Source organism: Paroedura picta, chromosome 2 (genome assembly GCF_049243985.1).
Source record: "Paroedura picta isolate Pp20150507F chromosome 2, Ppicta_v3.0, whole genome shotgun sequence".
In the NCBI taxonomy this organism is placed as follows: domain Eukaryota; kingdom Metazoa; phylum Chordata; class Lepidosauria; order Squamata; family Gekkonidae; genus Paroedura; species Paroedura picta.
The window spans coordinates 183,127,293-183,144,943 of NC_135370.1; the positions used below are offsets into that span (position 1 = coordinate 183,127,293).

The 17,651-nt window shown below is 50.5% G+C and overlaps 1 protein-coding gene across 4 annotated transcripts in view; it reads right to left on the reverse strand.

Moving 5' to 3' along the window:
• The window catches only part of MAP4K5 (mitogen-activated protein kinase kinase kinase kinase 5), a 128,490-nt gene that overhangs the window by 59,499 nt on the left and 51,340 nt on the right, over window positions 1-17,651 (reverse strand). For all 4 annotated transcript variants that reach the window (XM_077324126.1, XM_077324122.1, XM_077324124.1 and 1 more), the window contains 6 exons: window positions 8,019-8,109; window positions 6,658-6,722; window positions 6,093-6,148; window positions 3,882-3,929; window positions 3,748-3,790; window positions 1,874-1,946 (listed from right to left, as the gene is read on the reverse strand). In XM_077324126.1, coding sequence (XP_077180241.1) covers window positions 1,874-1,946; window positions 3,748-3,790; window positions 3,882-3,929; window positions 6,093-6,148; window positions 6,658-6,722; window positions 8,019-8,109 — 376 coding nt within the window. The remainder of the gene's footprint in view (window positions 1-1,873; window positions 1,947-3,747; window positions 3,791-3,881; window positions 3,930-6,092; window positions 6,149-6,657; window positions 6,723-8,018; window positions 8,110-17,651) is intronic.

Below are 17,651 nucleotides of genomic sequence, written 5' to 3' on the forward strand. Positions count from 1 at the left end.
TTGTAGGCATTTCATCCCGGTTTTTTAAATTGTGTTAGTGACATCTGTTGGCGATTTTAATGATTTTGAAAGGTGATTTTTTTTACCACGTATGTTTTAAATTGTTAGTCATCCTGGTAGCCCTTGAAAAGCCAGAAAAGGTAGAACAGAAATGTTGTAAATAAATTAAATCTACACTGCTAGAAAAGGACCCTGCCTGTTTATCCCCTGCTGGTGGTCTATCAAGCTCCTGAGGAGGGTGTATTTATCTCGGTAGATACCATGAAGCACCACCTGGAACAAACGAATGGTATATTGACTGACTTGCTGCTGGTTTTCCCCCAGGAATGTGAGTAATCACAGATTCTCTGGTTGCCTGAATATAGATGAAAAACCCAGTTTGCAGAATAACCCCCTTGAGGAAAGACTTGACAGTTGAGTTTCTTTCCACTGCTCTGTTCACTTGAGCAAATTACATGTGTAAATACTGTTGTATTTTCAGAATCAAGTTATCAGGCCAACGTGAATCAGGAGGTAAATTTAGTGGAGGGCTTTGACCACAACTGAAGAGCTGACCCCGAGTGGGAAGTCCAACTGCTCAGACAAGACAGGCTCCAGAGCCATGAGCCTGTCTTACACAGTGGACAACCAGTTCCCCTGAGGGCCCAAGAACTGACCAAGGCCTTCCCAAGACAAACAGAAGAGCCCTGCTGGGTCAGACCAGGGGTCCATCCAGTCCAGCCTCCCTTCTCACACAGGGGCCAGCCAGTTCCTCTGGAGGGCCAGCAACAGGGCAGAGAGGCAGAGGCCTTCCTAAGGACATCAGGAGAGACCTGCTGGGTCAGACCAGGGGTCCATCCAGTCCAGCCTCCTGTCTCACTCAGGGGCCAGCCAGTTCCTCTGGAGGGCCAGCAACAGGGCAGAGAGGCTGAGGCCTTCCTAAGGACATCAGGAGAGCCCTGCTGGGTCAGACCAGGGGTCCATCCACTCCAGCCTCCTCTCTCACACAGGGGCCAGCCATTTCCTCTGGAGGGCCAGCAACAGGGCAGAGAGGCCGAGGCCTTCCTAAGGACATCAGGAGAGCCCTGCTGGGTCAGACCAGGGGTCCCTCCAGTCCAGGCTCCTGTCTCACACAGGGGCCAGCCAGTTCCTCTGGAGGGCCAGCAACAGGGCAGAGACGCCGAGGCCTTCCTAAGGACATCAGGAGAGCCCTGCTGGGTCAGACCAGGGGTCCCTCCAGTCCAGCCTCCTGTCTCACACAGGGGCCAGCCAGTTCCTCTGGAGGGCCAACTACGGGGCAGAGAGGCCGAGGCCTTCCCCTGTGGTGCCACCTCACACTGGGATTCCCCTTTAATTACCATGGCTAGAAGCCACTGAGACCTTTTCTCCTCAAATCCATCTAATCCCCCCTGAAAGCTATCTATGCCTGTGGCCATCACTACATTCTCTGGAAGCAAATTCCACATTTTCATCTCTTCTTGTTTCCTGAACCTGCAGCTCATCAGCTTCCTAGGATGTCCTCGAGCTGGAATATTTTGGGAGAGGGAGAACAATTTCTCCCTGTCATCTCTCTGCACTCTATGCTTGTTTTTATAAACCTTTATATCACGTCCTCCCTCAGCCCCAGACCCTGCAGCCTTTCCTTATGGGGAAGGTGCTCCAACCCTCTAACCATCTTGGTTGCTCTTCTGTGTATCTTTTCCAGCTCGGTGATATCCTTTTGGAGGGACGATGACCAAACCTGCACCCAGCATTCCAGCGGAGGCTACATCCTTTCTCTTGGCTCTTTACATCCCTTCCCGAGTTTCTATTTCGGAAACTTTCCAGCCCAGCATGGAAGACCCTGGCTCAGCCTCCCAGCCTCATGCTCAAATAATCCCAAGGAATTTATTACCAGTAAGGCGTGCCAATGAACGATTTCCTCTTTGCGATGGTAGCTGTTATTTTGGCCGCTACGCCGAAGTCAGCTGCGGGAGAAAGAAGAGAAGATGTTTCTGGGAGCTGGACTTTCATTTCAATTTAGATATTTTGTTTGTTTAAAACGTCTTTTAGCTGCCTTGCAAAGCTCGCACGGGATTAAAACATAAATGAACCATTTATTTTTTTTAACCACGCGTAAAGATCGCAATTTTAACTTTGCACAGATGCCTGTGAAATGCCCAATTTCCAACTGGGGCACAGGAAAGAACCCCCCCCCTCCCCGCCAACCCAGTGGGAGGCCTGGTCAACACTCAACCAGCACTGAATGTTAAGTCAACCAAGCAGGCCTTCCTAGAACAGTGAATGTGAGGAATGGGTGCAGAAGCTTGGGTGAAAAGAAATTCCGTCTAAACATCCGGAAGACGTTCCTGACAGTTAGAGCGGTTCCTCAGTGGAACAGGCTTCCTCCATCTTTGGAGATTTTTAAAGAGGATGGAGAGTCATCTGATGGAGAGGCTGATTCTGGGAAGGTTCAAGGGGGTGGCAGGTGACAGTAGATGAGCGATTGGGATGTGAGTGTCCTGCATAGTGCAGGGGGTTGAACTAGATGACCCAGGAGGTCCCTTCTAACTATATGATTCTATGATGTGAACAAGGAAAATTGGAGGGGGGTAGTGTCGTAAGCCTCAACAAGTGCCAGGGTCACCCAGCTGGCTGCATGTGGAGGAGGAGCGGGGAATCAAACCTGGCTCTCCAGATTAGAAGTCTGAATTCCTAAACACTACACCAAGCTGCCTCTGTCACGGCAGGTTCTGCAAACTTGTGGCAAGACTGTGGCTTCCTCCTAGCTGCACACCAGGCACACAGTTCACTGGTCCGGTTGTCAGCAATTTCTCCTTCCTCCTCCAGGATTAGAGTCGGCTCACTTTTTTTGTTTGTTTTTTAAGTCACAGCTCACTATTTGTTATTTCTTTAGCTTCCTTGTACAACCTGGAAGCATTTTTTAAAAATTGCAAACCCACTCTGACGACAGGGGTGAGAACCGGCCTGTGGACTTCACAAGCACCAGCCAATCAGTGCTACCCACCTCCTGCTGTTTCAAGTAAAGCTCAGTCTGAAGGAGGAAGAAATACATTTGCCAATCTGTTCCCAATCTGTTCCCACTGCTCCGCAAAATAAAGTTTGAATTCAGCAGCACCTTTAAGACCAACGAAGTTTACTTCTGTGTATAAGCTTTCAACACGACTTGGAACAAAGACAGAGCTGTTCTGCCAGGCCTGCGGCTGAGGCCAGAAACAATATCGAAACTCTGGCCTCCCTGCTCATAACACCAGACAAATTGTCACCACACTGCGAAATCAATATCGACATCGCCTCTGCCCGCTAGAGAATTAAAGTGGCTCAATTAAGATATTACTGTGTTTTATTGCAATGATGATGATGGTGATGATGTGCTGTTTGATTGTTTTTATATAATATAATATGTTGTTATCTGCTGTGAGCCTTTGGGGATAGAATCCTAGAATCACAGAGTTGGAAGGGACCTCCAGGGTCATCTAGTCCAACCCCCTGCACTATGCAGGACACTCACACGACTGCCTACCTACCCACAGGGACCCCAATTCCATGCCCAAGTGATCCCCGCCACCACAAATTTCCAGAATTCAGCCTGGCCTAGAGGGATTGATGGGTTGTTTGTTGTTGTTGTTGCGGTTGTGATGATGATGATGCCACTGGACTCAAAACTTTGTTCTGTTGCTTCTGACCAACACAGCTACCCACCTGAATCTATCTACTTGGCAAAATGCTAGATATGTCTTTAAGATTAAGGAAAGAGAACTCACTTACCTAACTTGATGTCCCCATGGTCTGTTAGTAGAATATTTGCACCCTAAAAAAAATACATTATTTTCATTAAAACCAGCGATGGGGATAATTTTTCGACATTCTCCTTCAGCATTCTCCTTCAGGAATTCCCTTACCTTAATGTCCCTGTGCATTTTGCCTTTCATGTGCAAATAAGCAAGCCCCTGAAAGATAAAGACATTAAGAATAAGGATGTTTTTTCTGTGAAATGAAATGCAAGCCTCAGGCCACGCAAAAGGTGGGGTGGGACCAACCACCTGATTAGGGTTGTGCGCTTTGGCTGCCAAAATGCGCAACCCTACACCGAATACAGAGGACTTTTCTTCCAAATGGGGATTCAAAGCGTCTTATGTCCTCCGTTTCATCCTCAGAACGACCCTGTGAGGGAGGTCAGGCTGAAAGAGGTGCCAGGCCCAAGGTCACCCAGCGAGCTTCCAGGGCACAAGCAGAGACTCCCAGATCAAGAGGCCAACATTCTTAATCGCTATACCACACTGGCTCAACAATTCGCCCCCTAAAGAAGGAGTTTTCTACATGGAAAAAGCATCATTTGAATTCTGCACCACAGGTTTTGAAATGCCAGGCCTGCACAAAAGTGAGAGCTGTGATACCCATTATATGGAAAGAGGCGACAGGATTATGGACCACCTCTTTTCCAAAGGCAAACGTCAGAAATCTAGTCTGAATACTCCCTGGCCTGACTATATGCACAAAAGCAACACTCTGGAGTAAAAGTTATACCTCTCTGTCAAAGCAGTCAGCACAAACCAGAAACTTTTTAAATGGAAGGGCACTGAAAAAATAGGACCTTTTCTTCTCTGGGAGACCTGGGTTCAAATCCTCAACTCTCCTATCAAAACCTCCTGGGGGATTTTGGACCAATCGTATGCTCTTCCCCTACCTCACAGGGTTGTTGTGAGGATAAAAACTTACCCAACCTACATCCAGAGCGTTGCTAACCATACCAGAGACCGCAGTTATGAGTTGTTGGGAAAAGGGTTTTATATCTTATTAAATTGCCATCTTAATGACAAAGGAAATTTTGGTGGATTTTATGATAGTTTTATGGGGTATTTTAAACTGTTATGATATTTTATTGTTAACCGCTGCGAGCCAGCTTGCTGGGAGTGGCGGTCTATAAATTGAATGAATGAATAAATGAATGAATTAATTAATTAAGTTGAGGGGAGGGGAGGGGAGGAGAGGGGAGGGGAGGGGAGGGGAGGGGAGGGGAGGGGAGGGGAGAGGAGAGGAGAGGAGAGGAGAGGAGAGGAGAGGAGAGGAGAGGAGAGGAGAGGAGAGGAGAGGAGAGGAGAGGAGAGGAGAGGAGAATGGTGGGATCTGTTTTGGGTCCTCACTGGGAAGACACGCAGGGTATAAACAAAGTGTCAATAATATTTTTGTTACCAGTCAGTACATATGGAAGCTGGTAAAAAAACAGTAGATTAAAATCATTAAATAGCGGCACCCAGTTTATTGTTATTGTTATTGTTATTCGATTTATTACCCGCCACTCCCTTGCGGCTCGTGGCGGGTTACAACATTTTAAACACCAATAAAATCCATTAAAATCCGATAACAACAACTACAGTTCCTTATTAGTTAGCAAGCTAACCTGGCAAGATCGGCTAATCAACTAATCAACTTCCCCCTCCTCCTACTAGCAGGTGGAGAGGGGATACTGATGGTACCAATCCTCAATCCCAATCCCAGGTCCCGGGGGGGGCATAGGTGTTAGCCTTGGCCTCAACCATAAACCTGGCAGAAGAGCTCCGTCTTGCAGGCCCTGCGAAACGATGGAAGATCTCACAGGGCCCGCAGCTCTCCCAGGAGCTCATTCCACCAGGCACCAAAAAGGCCCTGGCCCTGGTCGAGGCCAGGCGTGCTTCCCTAGGGCCGGGAACAACCAGCAGATTTTCTCCCGCAGAACGTAAGGCTCTGCGGGGGGCATAGGGCGATAGGCGGTCCCTCAGGTATGTGGGTCCCAACTCGCGTTTTTCCTAGAAAAAGAATATTGGCCTTATTGCCCAAATACTTTATATTAAGAAAGATCAAGATGGATCGCCACGTCAGTCTGTCCGTAGCAGGAGAAAAGAGCAAGAATCCAGGGGAAGCTTAAAGACTAACAGCATTTCTGACAGGGCTTTGGTGAGTCACTGAAGAAATGAGCTGTGACTCACCAAATCTGGTTAGTCTTTGGACTTCTGGACTCTTGCTCTTTTCTACACCTTATATTAAGTTATTTACAGCCGCAATTCACAACGCACTGACAAATTCTGAATCCTTATGCCACCGTAACCCCAGGGCTGCCTGTGTAAATAGCTCACCTGTAACGTCTCTCTGCACACATAGGCGATTTGTAGCTCGGTCAGAGGGCCCGTCACTGGAAGAAAAACACCATTATCAAAAGGCTGAGGATCACCACGCCAAGAAGCTGTTGATGCAGCCACAAGCCAAAGGCGAAAGGAGGCTCTGACTGAAGGAGGATCTCTTTTATTAGGCGGATCTCTTTTATTAGGCTAGGATTAGGCAGGCTGATGGGCCGGGAGGACAAATGAAGCCCCTGCAGGGGGGGGGGGGGGTTTAAATCCAAGCAGGTGGCTTACTTGACCAGACCAAAGCATGCTCCCATAGACACCTGCAGTTCTTCCTGCTTGGTTCTTTTTAATTGGAGATGCCGGGGATTGAACCTGGGACCTTCTGCACACCAAGCAGAGGCCCCGCCACCCTTAGGTCAGCACTACAGCTTGGGGACTGCTGCAATTTAATGAACTCTCCCACTTGGTAAGGCTTGTGCAGGAGTCCTTCTCTGTGGATCATGCCCCCCATACACTTTATGTTTGGAAAATTGGGGTGTGAAGAAACAAAACATTAGGGTAAGCTCGTAGTTACCGTGATAGATGTCCTGCAGGGATCCTCCTCCACAGTACTCCATGCAGATCCACAACTTCTCCCGACTTCAAAAGAATGGGAAAAATCACCAGAATTAATTTCATGTTTCCCACAGAAGCGACCATTGGGAGTCAAAGGGTTTTAAAATTTCATTGGTATTCCATTGCCCCCCCTACCCTGACGGCTCAGAGCAAATGTTCTTCTGCTTAAAGTCTAGCTCAAGGGTCCCCAACATAGCACATGTGGGCACCGTAGCACCCAGCAAGCTTTTTTAGACAGTGGACAAGATTAGGTGGGGCTTCTGCCAAACAAGGCTTCTGATTGGCCAATGAAGATTTGATAGGCTATGAAAAAATTGAAATGTTGCTTTGGCAGCAGCTGCCACCACTACAAAAGGATTGATCGATTGATCGATCTATTCATCCACGGATCCATCCATCCACTCATACATCTATCCATTCATCCATCCATCCACCCACCCACCCATCCACTCATTCTCCATCCGTCCGCCTGCCCATCCACCCACCCATGCACCTGTCCGTCCGTCCACCCATCCACCCACCCACCCATCCACCCACCCACCTGTCCGTCCATCCGTCTTCCATCCATCCACCCACCCACCCACCCATTCTTCCATCCATCCATCCATCCATCCATCCATCCATCCATCCATCTATCCATCCATCCATCCTTCCATCCACCCACCCACCCTTCCATCCATCCATCCATCCATCCATCCATCCATCCATCCATCCTTCCATCCACCCACCCACCCACCCACCCTTCCATCCATCCATCCATCCATCCATCCCAGTTTCTAGGCAGGAAAGAAGAGCAAAAGCTTCTCTCCCACCACCAGTTGCTCTGAACGTACGAGTCATGGCAGCTCACAGAATGCGGACATCAACCAGGCATGCACACACACATATCTTAATAGAGCACTTGCGTTTGTGAGTGCGTGTGTGTGCACAGACTAGTTTGGTGTGGCAACTGCAAAGCCTTGGGAAATACGGTCCTCTGCATATCAATTCCCCAGAAAACGCACACTTGGGGCGAGAGATCCAATCCAACGAGGGATGAAATACAGTCCTGAAGATCAGGCCAATAAATAGAAGAATTCCGGAAAAATGGGAAATATGCTGCCTCGAGTTTAGTGACAAGCAGTTCACTGTTGTCTCGTCACAGCCAAAAAAGAAAAAACAATATATACACCATAAAAAACCCATCTCGACCAGCTGTCAAGTTTGGACAAATGCAAGTTGTATCTCCGGTCAGAGTTGCCCTTTTAGAGACGTTTCCACAGAGATCTCACTTGCCCCAGGAAGCTGGCCCAGAAAAATAATTCATGCAACTAGCCTCACCTGAGATAGCTTCCAAAATAAGCCACGATGTTACAGTGTTTGCATTCCTTGACCATGAAGATTTCTTGCTGTATCAATGAAAAATCATCTCCTAGAAGGAAAAAAGACAATTACACAATCACCCTTACACAGAGAACAAGTTACCCCCCAATTTTTTTTTTGCCTTGGAGCTACTGGACTAAAATATAGCATGTTTAAAAACATAATTCCTTGGCCCCTGCTCCCAACAACCCTGCGAGGAAGGACATTCATGTTCTTGACTCGAGGCAACAGGAGAACTCTCCCTGCTGGCCTGCTCAAAGCAGGAAGGATGGGAGAACCTCCCAGGTCCAGCAGTACAAGAGTCTGCTCCAAGGCCCACCTTGTCATTGTTTGCCTCGGAAGCACGGCAGCTTTACATGGTCTCCGCCATCCTCACATTTCCCAGTTGAGGGGAACTGCTGCTCAAACTACAGTATTTGCTGGCGTATAAGACTACTTTTTTCCCATGAAAAACATGCCTCCAAGTGGGGGGGTCGTCCTATACGCCGGGTGCACTTCAGTTGGGATAGACAGAGCTGCCCATAGTGGCCCATAGTACTGTAATATAATGTAACAAACTCTATATTTTGAGTGGAAATGTTGGGGGGGGGGGTCGTCTTATACGCACAGTCGTCTTATACGCTGGCAAATACGGTAATTACAAAGATGATCTGACTCCAATGGTAAGGAGAGAAAGAAATTTTAATGACCAAAACAGAAGTCTGTCTGACGTGACATATTCACGTAGGGACATTAGCTTATTGTGAACAGACTAACTTCTACAAAGGTTAACTGGCTAGCTCAGGCTTTCTCAACCAGGGGTTCCGGAAACCCTGGAGTCTCTTGACAGCCCTGGAAGGGTTTCATGAATGGGTGGGAGTTACTTAATTTTTATATATATACTAGAATTTAAGCTCACTGTAGCCACTGGCAGTCTTCAAAGGATGGATACACACTTTTCTTGGATGCTTTAGGATGCTTAGGGCTGATCCTGTGTTGAGCAGGGGGTTGGACTAGATGGCCTGTATGGCCCCTTCCAACTCTATGATTCTATGATTCTCCTGGATGCTTGAGGCTGATCCTGAACTGAGCAGGGGGTGGGACTAGATGGCCTGTATGGCCCCTTCCAACTCTATGATTCTATGATTCTATGAAAATACAGCAGGCGCTAGTGGGCAGTGGGTGGGTGCAGGAGGCCCCCCCGGCCTCCCCTGCCTGGCCTCCCCTCCTCTGCCCGGCCACCTCCCCCCTGAGTCCCTGGCCTCACCGCGGGGCTCGGAGCAGGCCCACCGCATCTGGGACGTGGCGGGCCTGCTCCGAGCCCCGCACTGAAGCCTGCCCCCACCGCTTGGCATTTTTTAAAAAACTGCAACCGGTGGGTTTGTTCTTGGAGCTCATCTGTGACCACATGAAAATGCGGAACAGATCTGGAAGCCACCCTGAAGCTGTTTCAGCGACGAGTACCTGGCCTCAGAATCATTTAAAATAAAATACATTTACAGGCAAAGGGGGAAGCTGGGGAGGCGGGCTGTTCCCCTCACTTCTGTCCTATCCTTCCCATCCGGTCAGAGCCCAGGCAGGCTTTGTTCCCCAGGCACAACCCCGATGCAGGACCAAGGACTCCTTGTGCGTGAGAACCCCTGGGTTTCACCTAATAAGGGTCATAAAAGCAGGATGCCTAGAAAGAGCCAATCTGTGAGAGCAACATTTGCGCCCACTGCCCGTCTGTTGGTGAACAGAGCTGTGTTTCTGCCTTGTAGGTTGTGCTTGCTTTCCAGACAGAAAGACCTGTACCCAGATTCCCTACCTTCCTTGTGAACCTTGAACCCCAACTCTCCCCTACTTCCTTAACCTCGGATAGAATACCTGGCTCCCAGACCTGCAGTGGGCTGCTTTCACAGAATCACAGAATCATAGAGTGGGAAGGGGCCATACAGGCCACCTAGTCCAACCCCCTGCTCAACGCAGGATCAGCCCAGAGCACCCTAAAGCTTAGCCTATTCTACTTTGTTTATTAAAGTAAAAGCATCAGGCAGTGACCTGAACGGGACAGTTGATTTATTATCATCAACTCCCCGGTTTTGAAAACGGAGTGAGGAAGTAGTAGCCTTGTATGGGGGCAGGGGGGGGGGAATTGCCCAGGGTTCTGCCCTACCGCTCTGTCAGCTATGCCCCAATGCCTTTCAAGGTGCCAGACACCAGCTTTTGCATGCGGGCAACAAACACAGTGCAAAATTTCACTTATGCCTAATTGTCAACCTTTTCATTTAACAACCCCCAGGGTTTTGGTCCTGGGCCTAGGGGGGGGGGGAAGCAGGCCCTCTACCCAACTCTTTATGAATCAAACACGTTCTGTAATTCAGGACATCTGTAAAAGGAGTTAGAGAGCGGCTGAGTGTGCCAGCCACACACACACCACAAAGCGGATTCTTGGAAACGATATGCACAGTCTCTCACAAACTATGCAAGAACAACACTACTTCACATTTGAATAGCGCTGTTAAAAAAAACCCACAGCTCATTGGCTAAGCGCATCGTCGGATAGGAGGAGGCTGCATGCGCAATCCCAATTAGCAGGGCTGGAGGGAAAAGGAGCAGCAGGTTAAGGACTCACAATCTATCACATTTTCCCCGACTTGACCTTTCAAAGAGCTCAGGGTAGAATCATAGATTCATAGAGTTGGAAGGGACCTCCAGGGTCATCTGGTCCAACCCCCTGCACTATGCAGGAAATTCACAATTACCTGCCCACCCACAGTGACCCCAATTTCATGCCCAAGTGACCCCTCCTGCCAAAAAATCTCCAGAATCCAGCCTTGCCTGGAGGAAATTCACCTCCGATCCAACAGCGGCGATTATCAATTCTCTGGGTATGCCTGGAACGGCCACAAGACACAAACCCTGGCACATCGCTTCCTGCCCACCCACTCACCATCTGCCTAAGTTGATAAAATCAGTATTTCTGTCAAATGACTATCTAGTCTCTGCTTTAAAACTTCCAAAGAAGGAGATACTACCCCCCCCCCCCCCCAGGAAGCCTGTTCCACTGAGGAACCGCTCTAACTGGCAGGAACTTCTTCCGGATGTTTAGCTGAAAATTCTTATGAATTAATTTAAACCTATTGGTTCTGGTCCGACCCTCGGTGGCAACAGAAAACGATGCTCCATCTTCTATATGACAGCCCTCTGAGTACTTGAAGATGGTTATCTTATCACCTCTTAGTTATCTTCACTCCAGGCTAAACAGACCAAGCGCCCTCAACCTTTCCTCATACGACTTGGTCTCCAAACCCCTAACCGTGTTTGTTGCCCTCCTCTGGACACGCTCCAGTTGGTCTACATATTTCTTCAGTTGAGCTGCCCAAAACTGAACACAGTATCCCAAGAGAGGTCTAACCAGAGCAGAGTAAAGTGGTAGCATCACCTCATATGATCTGGATACTATACTTCGTTTAATAAGCTCCAAATCCTGTTTGCCTTTTTAGCCACCAAGTCACACTGCTGACTCATGTCTAGTGTTTGGTCTACGAAGACCCCCAGATCCTTTTTTCACATACTACAGCCAAGACAAGTCTCCCCCATCCTATAATGACGCATTTGATTTTCCCTTCCTAAATGCAGAACGTTACATTTATCACTATCGAAATTCATTCTATTCATTTTAGCTCAGTTTTCCAGCCTGTCAAGATCATCTTGTATCCTGATTCTGTCTTCTGTGTTTGTTGCCCCTCCCGGTTTAGTGTCATCTGCAAACTTAATAAGCACCCCCTCTATTCCTTCATCCAAATCATTTATGAATATGTTGAACACTCCACATCACTCCTCTCCAAGCACTTTTTGAGTGTGATCTGTCAATCAGTTCTTGATCCACCTAACAGGATCCATAATGCATTTTACCAACTTGCCAATAAGAGCATCATGTCGAACCTTATCAAAGCCTTACTGAAATCAAGCATTCCCCTGATCCAGCAAGGTAGTCACTTTCTCCAAAAAAGAGATGTTAGTCTGATATGACTTGTTCTTGAGAAAGCCATGCTGAATCATAGAATTGGAAGGGGCCATACAGGCCATCTAGTCCAACCCCCTGCTCAACGCAGGATCAGCCCTAAGCATCCTAAAGCATCCAAGAAAAGTGTGTATCCAACCTTTGCTTGAAGACTGCCAGTGAGGGGGAGCTCCCCACCTCCTTAGGCAGCCTATTCCACTGCTGAACTAGAATCATAGAATCATAGAGTTGGAAGGGGCCCTACAGGCCATCTAGTCCAACCCCCTGCTCAACGCAGGATCAGCCCTGAGCATCCTAAAGCATCCAAGAAAAGTGTGTATCCAACCTTTGCTTGAAGACTGCCAGTGAGGGGGACCTCCCCACCTCCTTAGGCAACTTTTTAGTAATTACAGCATCTGCTCTACCTGCTCAAGGACAGACTGTTTGACAATTTGTTTTTAAATTTTCCCAGCTACAGACGTCAAGCCAATGTGACAGTAGTTGCCCAGATCCTCGTTTTTTCCCCTTCTTCACGATGGGGACAACATTTGCCCGCCTCCAATCTTCTGGTTCTCCAAGCACTGTCAAAAATAATGGACCAAGGCTCAGAAATTACATCTTCAAGTTCTTTTAGAACCCTTGGATGCAAGTCATCTGGCCCAGAAGGTCTGGTTCCATTTAAAGAAACCCGGTGTTTGTGAACAACCCGTACAATGATCCTAGGCCTCAGCTCCCTTCCCTCATCACATGAAATGATTTTGCCACGATTCCCCTCACAAGAGAAGACTGAGAAGTAGGAATTGAGCAATTCAGCCCTATCTTCATCACCTGTTACAATGCCACTCTCTGCTCCCCGCAACGGTCCTACCGTGTCCCTGTTCTTTTCCTTACTTTGAAGATAACTTTTTTTGTTGTTTTTAGCATTTCTTGCTAACCTGAGCTCATACTGAGCTTTAGTTTTCCTAACACCCTCCCTACAAGCCTTGGTTATTTGTTTATAATCCTCTTGGTTCTAAGGCCCTCCTTCCATTTCCGAAATGATTTTTTTTATTACTCAATTCTTTTGAAAGCTGCTTGTGGAGCCATTCTGGTTTCTTTAGGTTCCTCTCAGTTTTCCTTCTCGAGGGAAGTGTCTGCGATTGTGCCTTCAGTATTTCATTTTTGAGAAACTCCCAACCTTCTTGGACTCCCATCTCCTTAAGTTCTTCTGACCACGGGATTCTACCCAACGTAACTTTAAGATTGTTAACATTTGATCTCATGAGGTCCAGCCTGTATGTGTGACTATGTGCAACTTTTGTCTTCCCCAAGATCATTAAGTCCAAAATCTCATGGTCGCTACTACCAAGCACACCCACAAGGTTTAGTGAGTTGTTAGATATATGTGATTCTCCCTTCCACAGTTTCATCACCACAAGAACCATCTTGAAAGGTAAGGTAAGCTAGCAGAGATCAACGGGCTCAATGTCACCTAATGAGCTTTGTGAAGATTTGAACTCAGACCCCACTCCACCAGTCCATTACGACATACAGTTTGGTCTGCTCAGGACTGTCTGAAGGGCGTGATCTTAGCATCCTTCTTATAACACTAGATGACATGTGGTTTTCCGCAGACCTGGCGAGAAAAGGATCCTGCATATTCAGAGGCACTAAACCTCTGATTCTCGAAACCAGGAGGCAGCATCAGGGGAAGGCCTCGGCCCTCCCCTCCAGAGAAGCTGGTTGACCACTGTGTGAGACAGGAGGCTGGACTGGATGGACCCCTGGTCTGACCCAGCAGGGCTCTCCTGATGTCCTTAGGAAGGCCTCGGCCTCTCTGCCCTGTTCCTGGCCCTCCAGAGGAACTGGCTGGCCCCTGTGTGAGACAGGAGGCTGGACTGGATGGACCCCTGGTCTGACCCAGCAGGGCTCTTCTGATGTCCTTAGGAAGGCCTCGGCCTCTCTGCCCTGTTGCTGGCCCTCCAGAGGAACTGGCTGGCCCCTGTGTGAGACAGGAGGCTGGACTGGAGGGACCCCTGGTCTGACCCAGCAGGGCTCTCCTGATGTCCTTAGGAAGGCCTCGGCCTCTCTGCCCTGTTGCTGGCCCTCCAGAGGAACTGGCTGGCCCCTGTGTGAGACAGGAGGCTGGACTGGATGGACCCCTGGTCTGACCCAGTAGGGCTCTTCTGATGTCCTTAGGAAGGCCTCGGCCTCTCTGCCCTGTTGCTGGCCCTCCAGAGGAACTGGCTGGCCCCTGTATGAGACAGGAGGCTGGACTGGATGGACCCCTGGTCTGACCCAGTAGGGCTCTTCTGATGTCCTTAGGAAGGCCTCGGCCTCTCTGCCCTGTTGCTGGCCCTCCAGAGGAACTGGCTGGCCCCTGTGTGAGACAGGAGGCTGGACTGGATGGACCCCTGGTCTGACCCAGTAGGGCTCTTCTGATGTCCTTAGGAAGGCCTCGGCCTCTCTGCCCTGTTGCTGGCCCTCCAGAGGAACTGGCTGGCCCGTGTGAGACAGGAGGCTGGACTGGATGGACCCCTGTTCTGACCCAGCAGGGCTCTTCTGATGTCCTTAGGAAGGCCTCGGCCTCTCTGCCCTGTTGCTGGCCCTCCAGGGGAACTGGCTGGCCCCTGTGTGAGACAGGAGGCTGGACTGGATGGACCCCTGGTCTGACCCAGTAGGGCTCTTCTGATGTCCTTAGGAAGGCCTCGGCCTCTCTGCCCTGTTGCTGGCCCTCCAGAGGAACTGGCTGGCCCCTGTATGAGACAGGAGGCTGGACTGGATGGACCCCTGGTCTGACCCAGTAGGGCTCTTCTGATGTCCTTAGGAAGGCCTCGGCCTCTCTGCCCTGTTGCTGGCCCTCCAGAGGAACTGGCTGGCCCCTGTGTGAGACAGGAGGCTGGACTGGATGGACCCCTGGTCTGATCCAGCAGGGCTCTCCTGATGTCCTTAAGAAGGCCTTGGCCTCTCTGCCCTGTTGCTGGCCCTCCAGAGGAACTGGCTGGCCCCTGTATGAGACAGGAGGCTGGACTGGATGGACCCCTGGTCTGACCCAGTAGGGCTCTTCTGATGTCCTTAGGAAGGCCTCGGCCTCTCTGCCCTGTTGCTGGCCCTCCAGAGGAACTGGCTGGCCCCTGTGTGAGACAGGAGGCTGGACTGGATGGACCCCTGGTCTGACCCAGCAGGGCTCTTCTGATGCTCTTAGGAAGGCCTCGGCCTCTCTGCCCTGTTGCTGGCCCTCCAGAGGAACCGGCTGGCCCCTGTGTGAGACAGGAGGCTGGACTGGCTGGACCCTTGGTCTGACCCAGCAGGGCTCTCCTGATGTCCTTAGGAAGGCCTCGGCCTCCCTGCCCTGTGGCTGGCCCTCCAGAGGAACTGGCTGGCCCCTGTGTGAGACAGGAGGCTGGACTAGATGGACCCCTGGTCTGACCCAGCAGGGCTCTCCTGATGTCCTTAGGAAGGCTTCGGTCTCTCTGCCCTGTGGCTGGCCCTGCAGAGGAACTGGCTGGCCCCTGTGTGAGACAGGAGGCTGGACTGGAGGGACCCCTGTTCTGACCCAGCAGGGCTCTCCTGATGTCCTTAGGAAGGCCTCGGCCTCTCTGCTCTGTTGCTGGCCCTCCAGAGGAACTGGCTGGCCCCTGTGTGAGACAGGAGGCTGGACTGGAGGGACCCCTGGTCTGACCCAGCAGGGCTCTCCTGATGTCCTTAGGAAGGCCTCGGCCTCTCTGCTCTGTTGCTGGCCCTCCAGAGGAACTGGCTGGCCCCTGTGTGAGACAGGAGGCTGGACTGGATGGACCCCTGGTCTGATCCAGCAGGGCTCTCCTGATGTCCTTAGGAAGGCCTCGGCCTCTCTGCCCTGTTGCTGGCCCTCCAGAGGAACTGGCTGGCCCCTGTGTGAGACAGGAGGCTGGACTGGAGGGACCCCTGGTCTGATCCAGCAGGGCTCTCCTGATGTCCTTAGGAAGGCCTCGGCCTCTCTGCCCTGTTGCTGGCCCTCCAGAGGAACTGGCTGGCCCCTGTGTGAGACAGGAGGCTGGACTGGATGGACCCCTGGTCTGACCCAGCAGGGCTCTCCTGATGTCCTTAGGAAGGCCTCGGCCTCTCTGCCCTGTTGCTGGCCCTCCAGAGGAACTGGCTGGCCCCTGTGTGAGACAGGAGGCTGGACTAGATGGACCCCTGGTCTGATCCAGCAGGGCCTTTAGGCCTCAACCTCTATGCCTTGTTGCTGGCCCTCCAGAGGAACTGGTCATCCATTCTCAAAATGAGACTTGATCCAAGATTCTGAGGGGCTCTTGGAACTCTTTCACATGCTACAAGGCCCTTGCTCTCCTGGGCCAGCCACAATCGGTATTTGCCTTCCCCACCTACGCTTTCTTCTGCCGTTGCTCCACCTTCCGAGGCCAGGTTTCCCCTTCATTTTCCGTCTGCCCCTTCCCCCAGACAGAGGAGAGGGGAACTGGCCTTGGCAGGCAGAGCCCTTCTGGCAGCGGCTGCTGGTCCAGCTCGTCTGCTCAGGCGGTATGCGGAAACTGGCTTTCACACTCCGTCTGCTTCTAGCTACTGACAACGCCGAGGATTCCTGGCACGCAAAACGGCCTTCTACTTGGCCCGCGGAAGTCAGTACTTTCTACTCAGCTTGGCAGCGTCTCTACAGGGTCTTAGGTGGAGGTCTTCCACACTACCTCCTTTTTTAAAATATAGATGCTGGGGATTGAATTTGGGACCTTCCATGTGTCGAGCAGATGCTCTGCCAGTGGGCCACAGCCTTGGCCCCTGGATGCAGTGAAGCGTCCAGATCAAGAACGGCAAATTACGATTCAGTGGCGCCAAAGGAGATTCTCTGGGGGGATGTTTGTTTTGATTAGGCTTCTGACAATGATGTAAGGCAGGGGTAGTCAAACTGTGGCCCTCCAGATGTCCATGGACTACAATTCCCATGAGCCCCAGGGGTAGTCAAACTGTGGCCCTCCAGATGTCCATGGGCTACAATTCCCATGAGCCCCAGGGGTAGTCAAACTGTGGCCCTCCAGATGTCCATGGGCTACAATTCCCATGAGCCCCTGCCAGCAAATGCTGGCAGGGGCTCATGGGAATCGTAGTCCATGAACATCTGGAGGGCCACAGTTTGACTACCCCTGATGTATGGGCTCAGGGACCTCTGTTCCTCATTGCATCTGATGAAATGAGCTCTGACACTCAAAAGATCATATCCTGAAAATCTTGTTCGTCTCTAGGTCAGGGGTGGCCACAGCCCAGTGTCTCATGGGAATGGTAGTCCATGGACATCCAGAGACCCACCCCACTCTAAGTGCTGCCAGATTCAAATATAGCCGGTACGCGATAGACCAGTGTGGCTATGAAGCAATCATCAAGGGTACAAAAGCAAGGTATTTTCAGAGGAAACCCCCGTTTGGGAGGGCAAGATCTTGTTATTGTTGTTATGTGCGAAGTCGTGTCCGACCCATCGCAACCCCATGGACAATGATCCTCCAGGCCTTCCTGTCCTCTACCATTCCCTGGAGTCCTTTTAAGTTTGCACCTACTGCTTCAGTGACTCCCTCCATCCACCTCATTCTCTGTCGTCCCCTTCTTCTTTTGCCCTCGATCACTCCCAGCATTAGGCTCTTCTCCAGGGAGTCCTTCCTTCT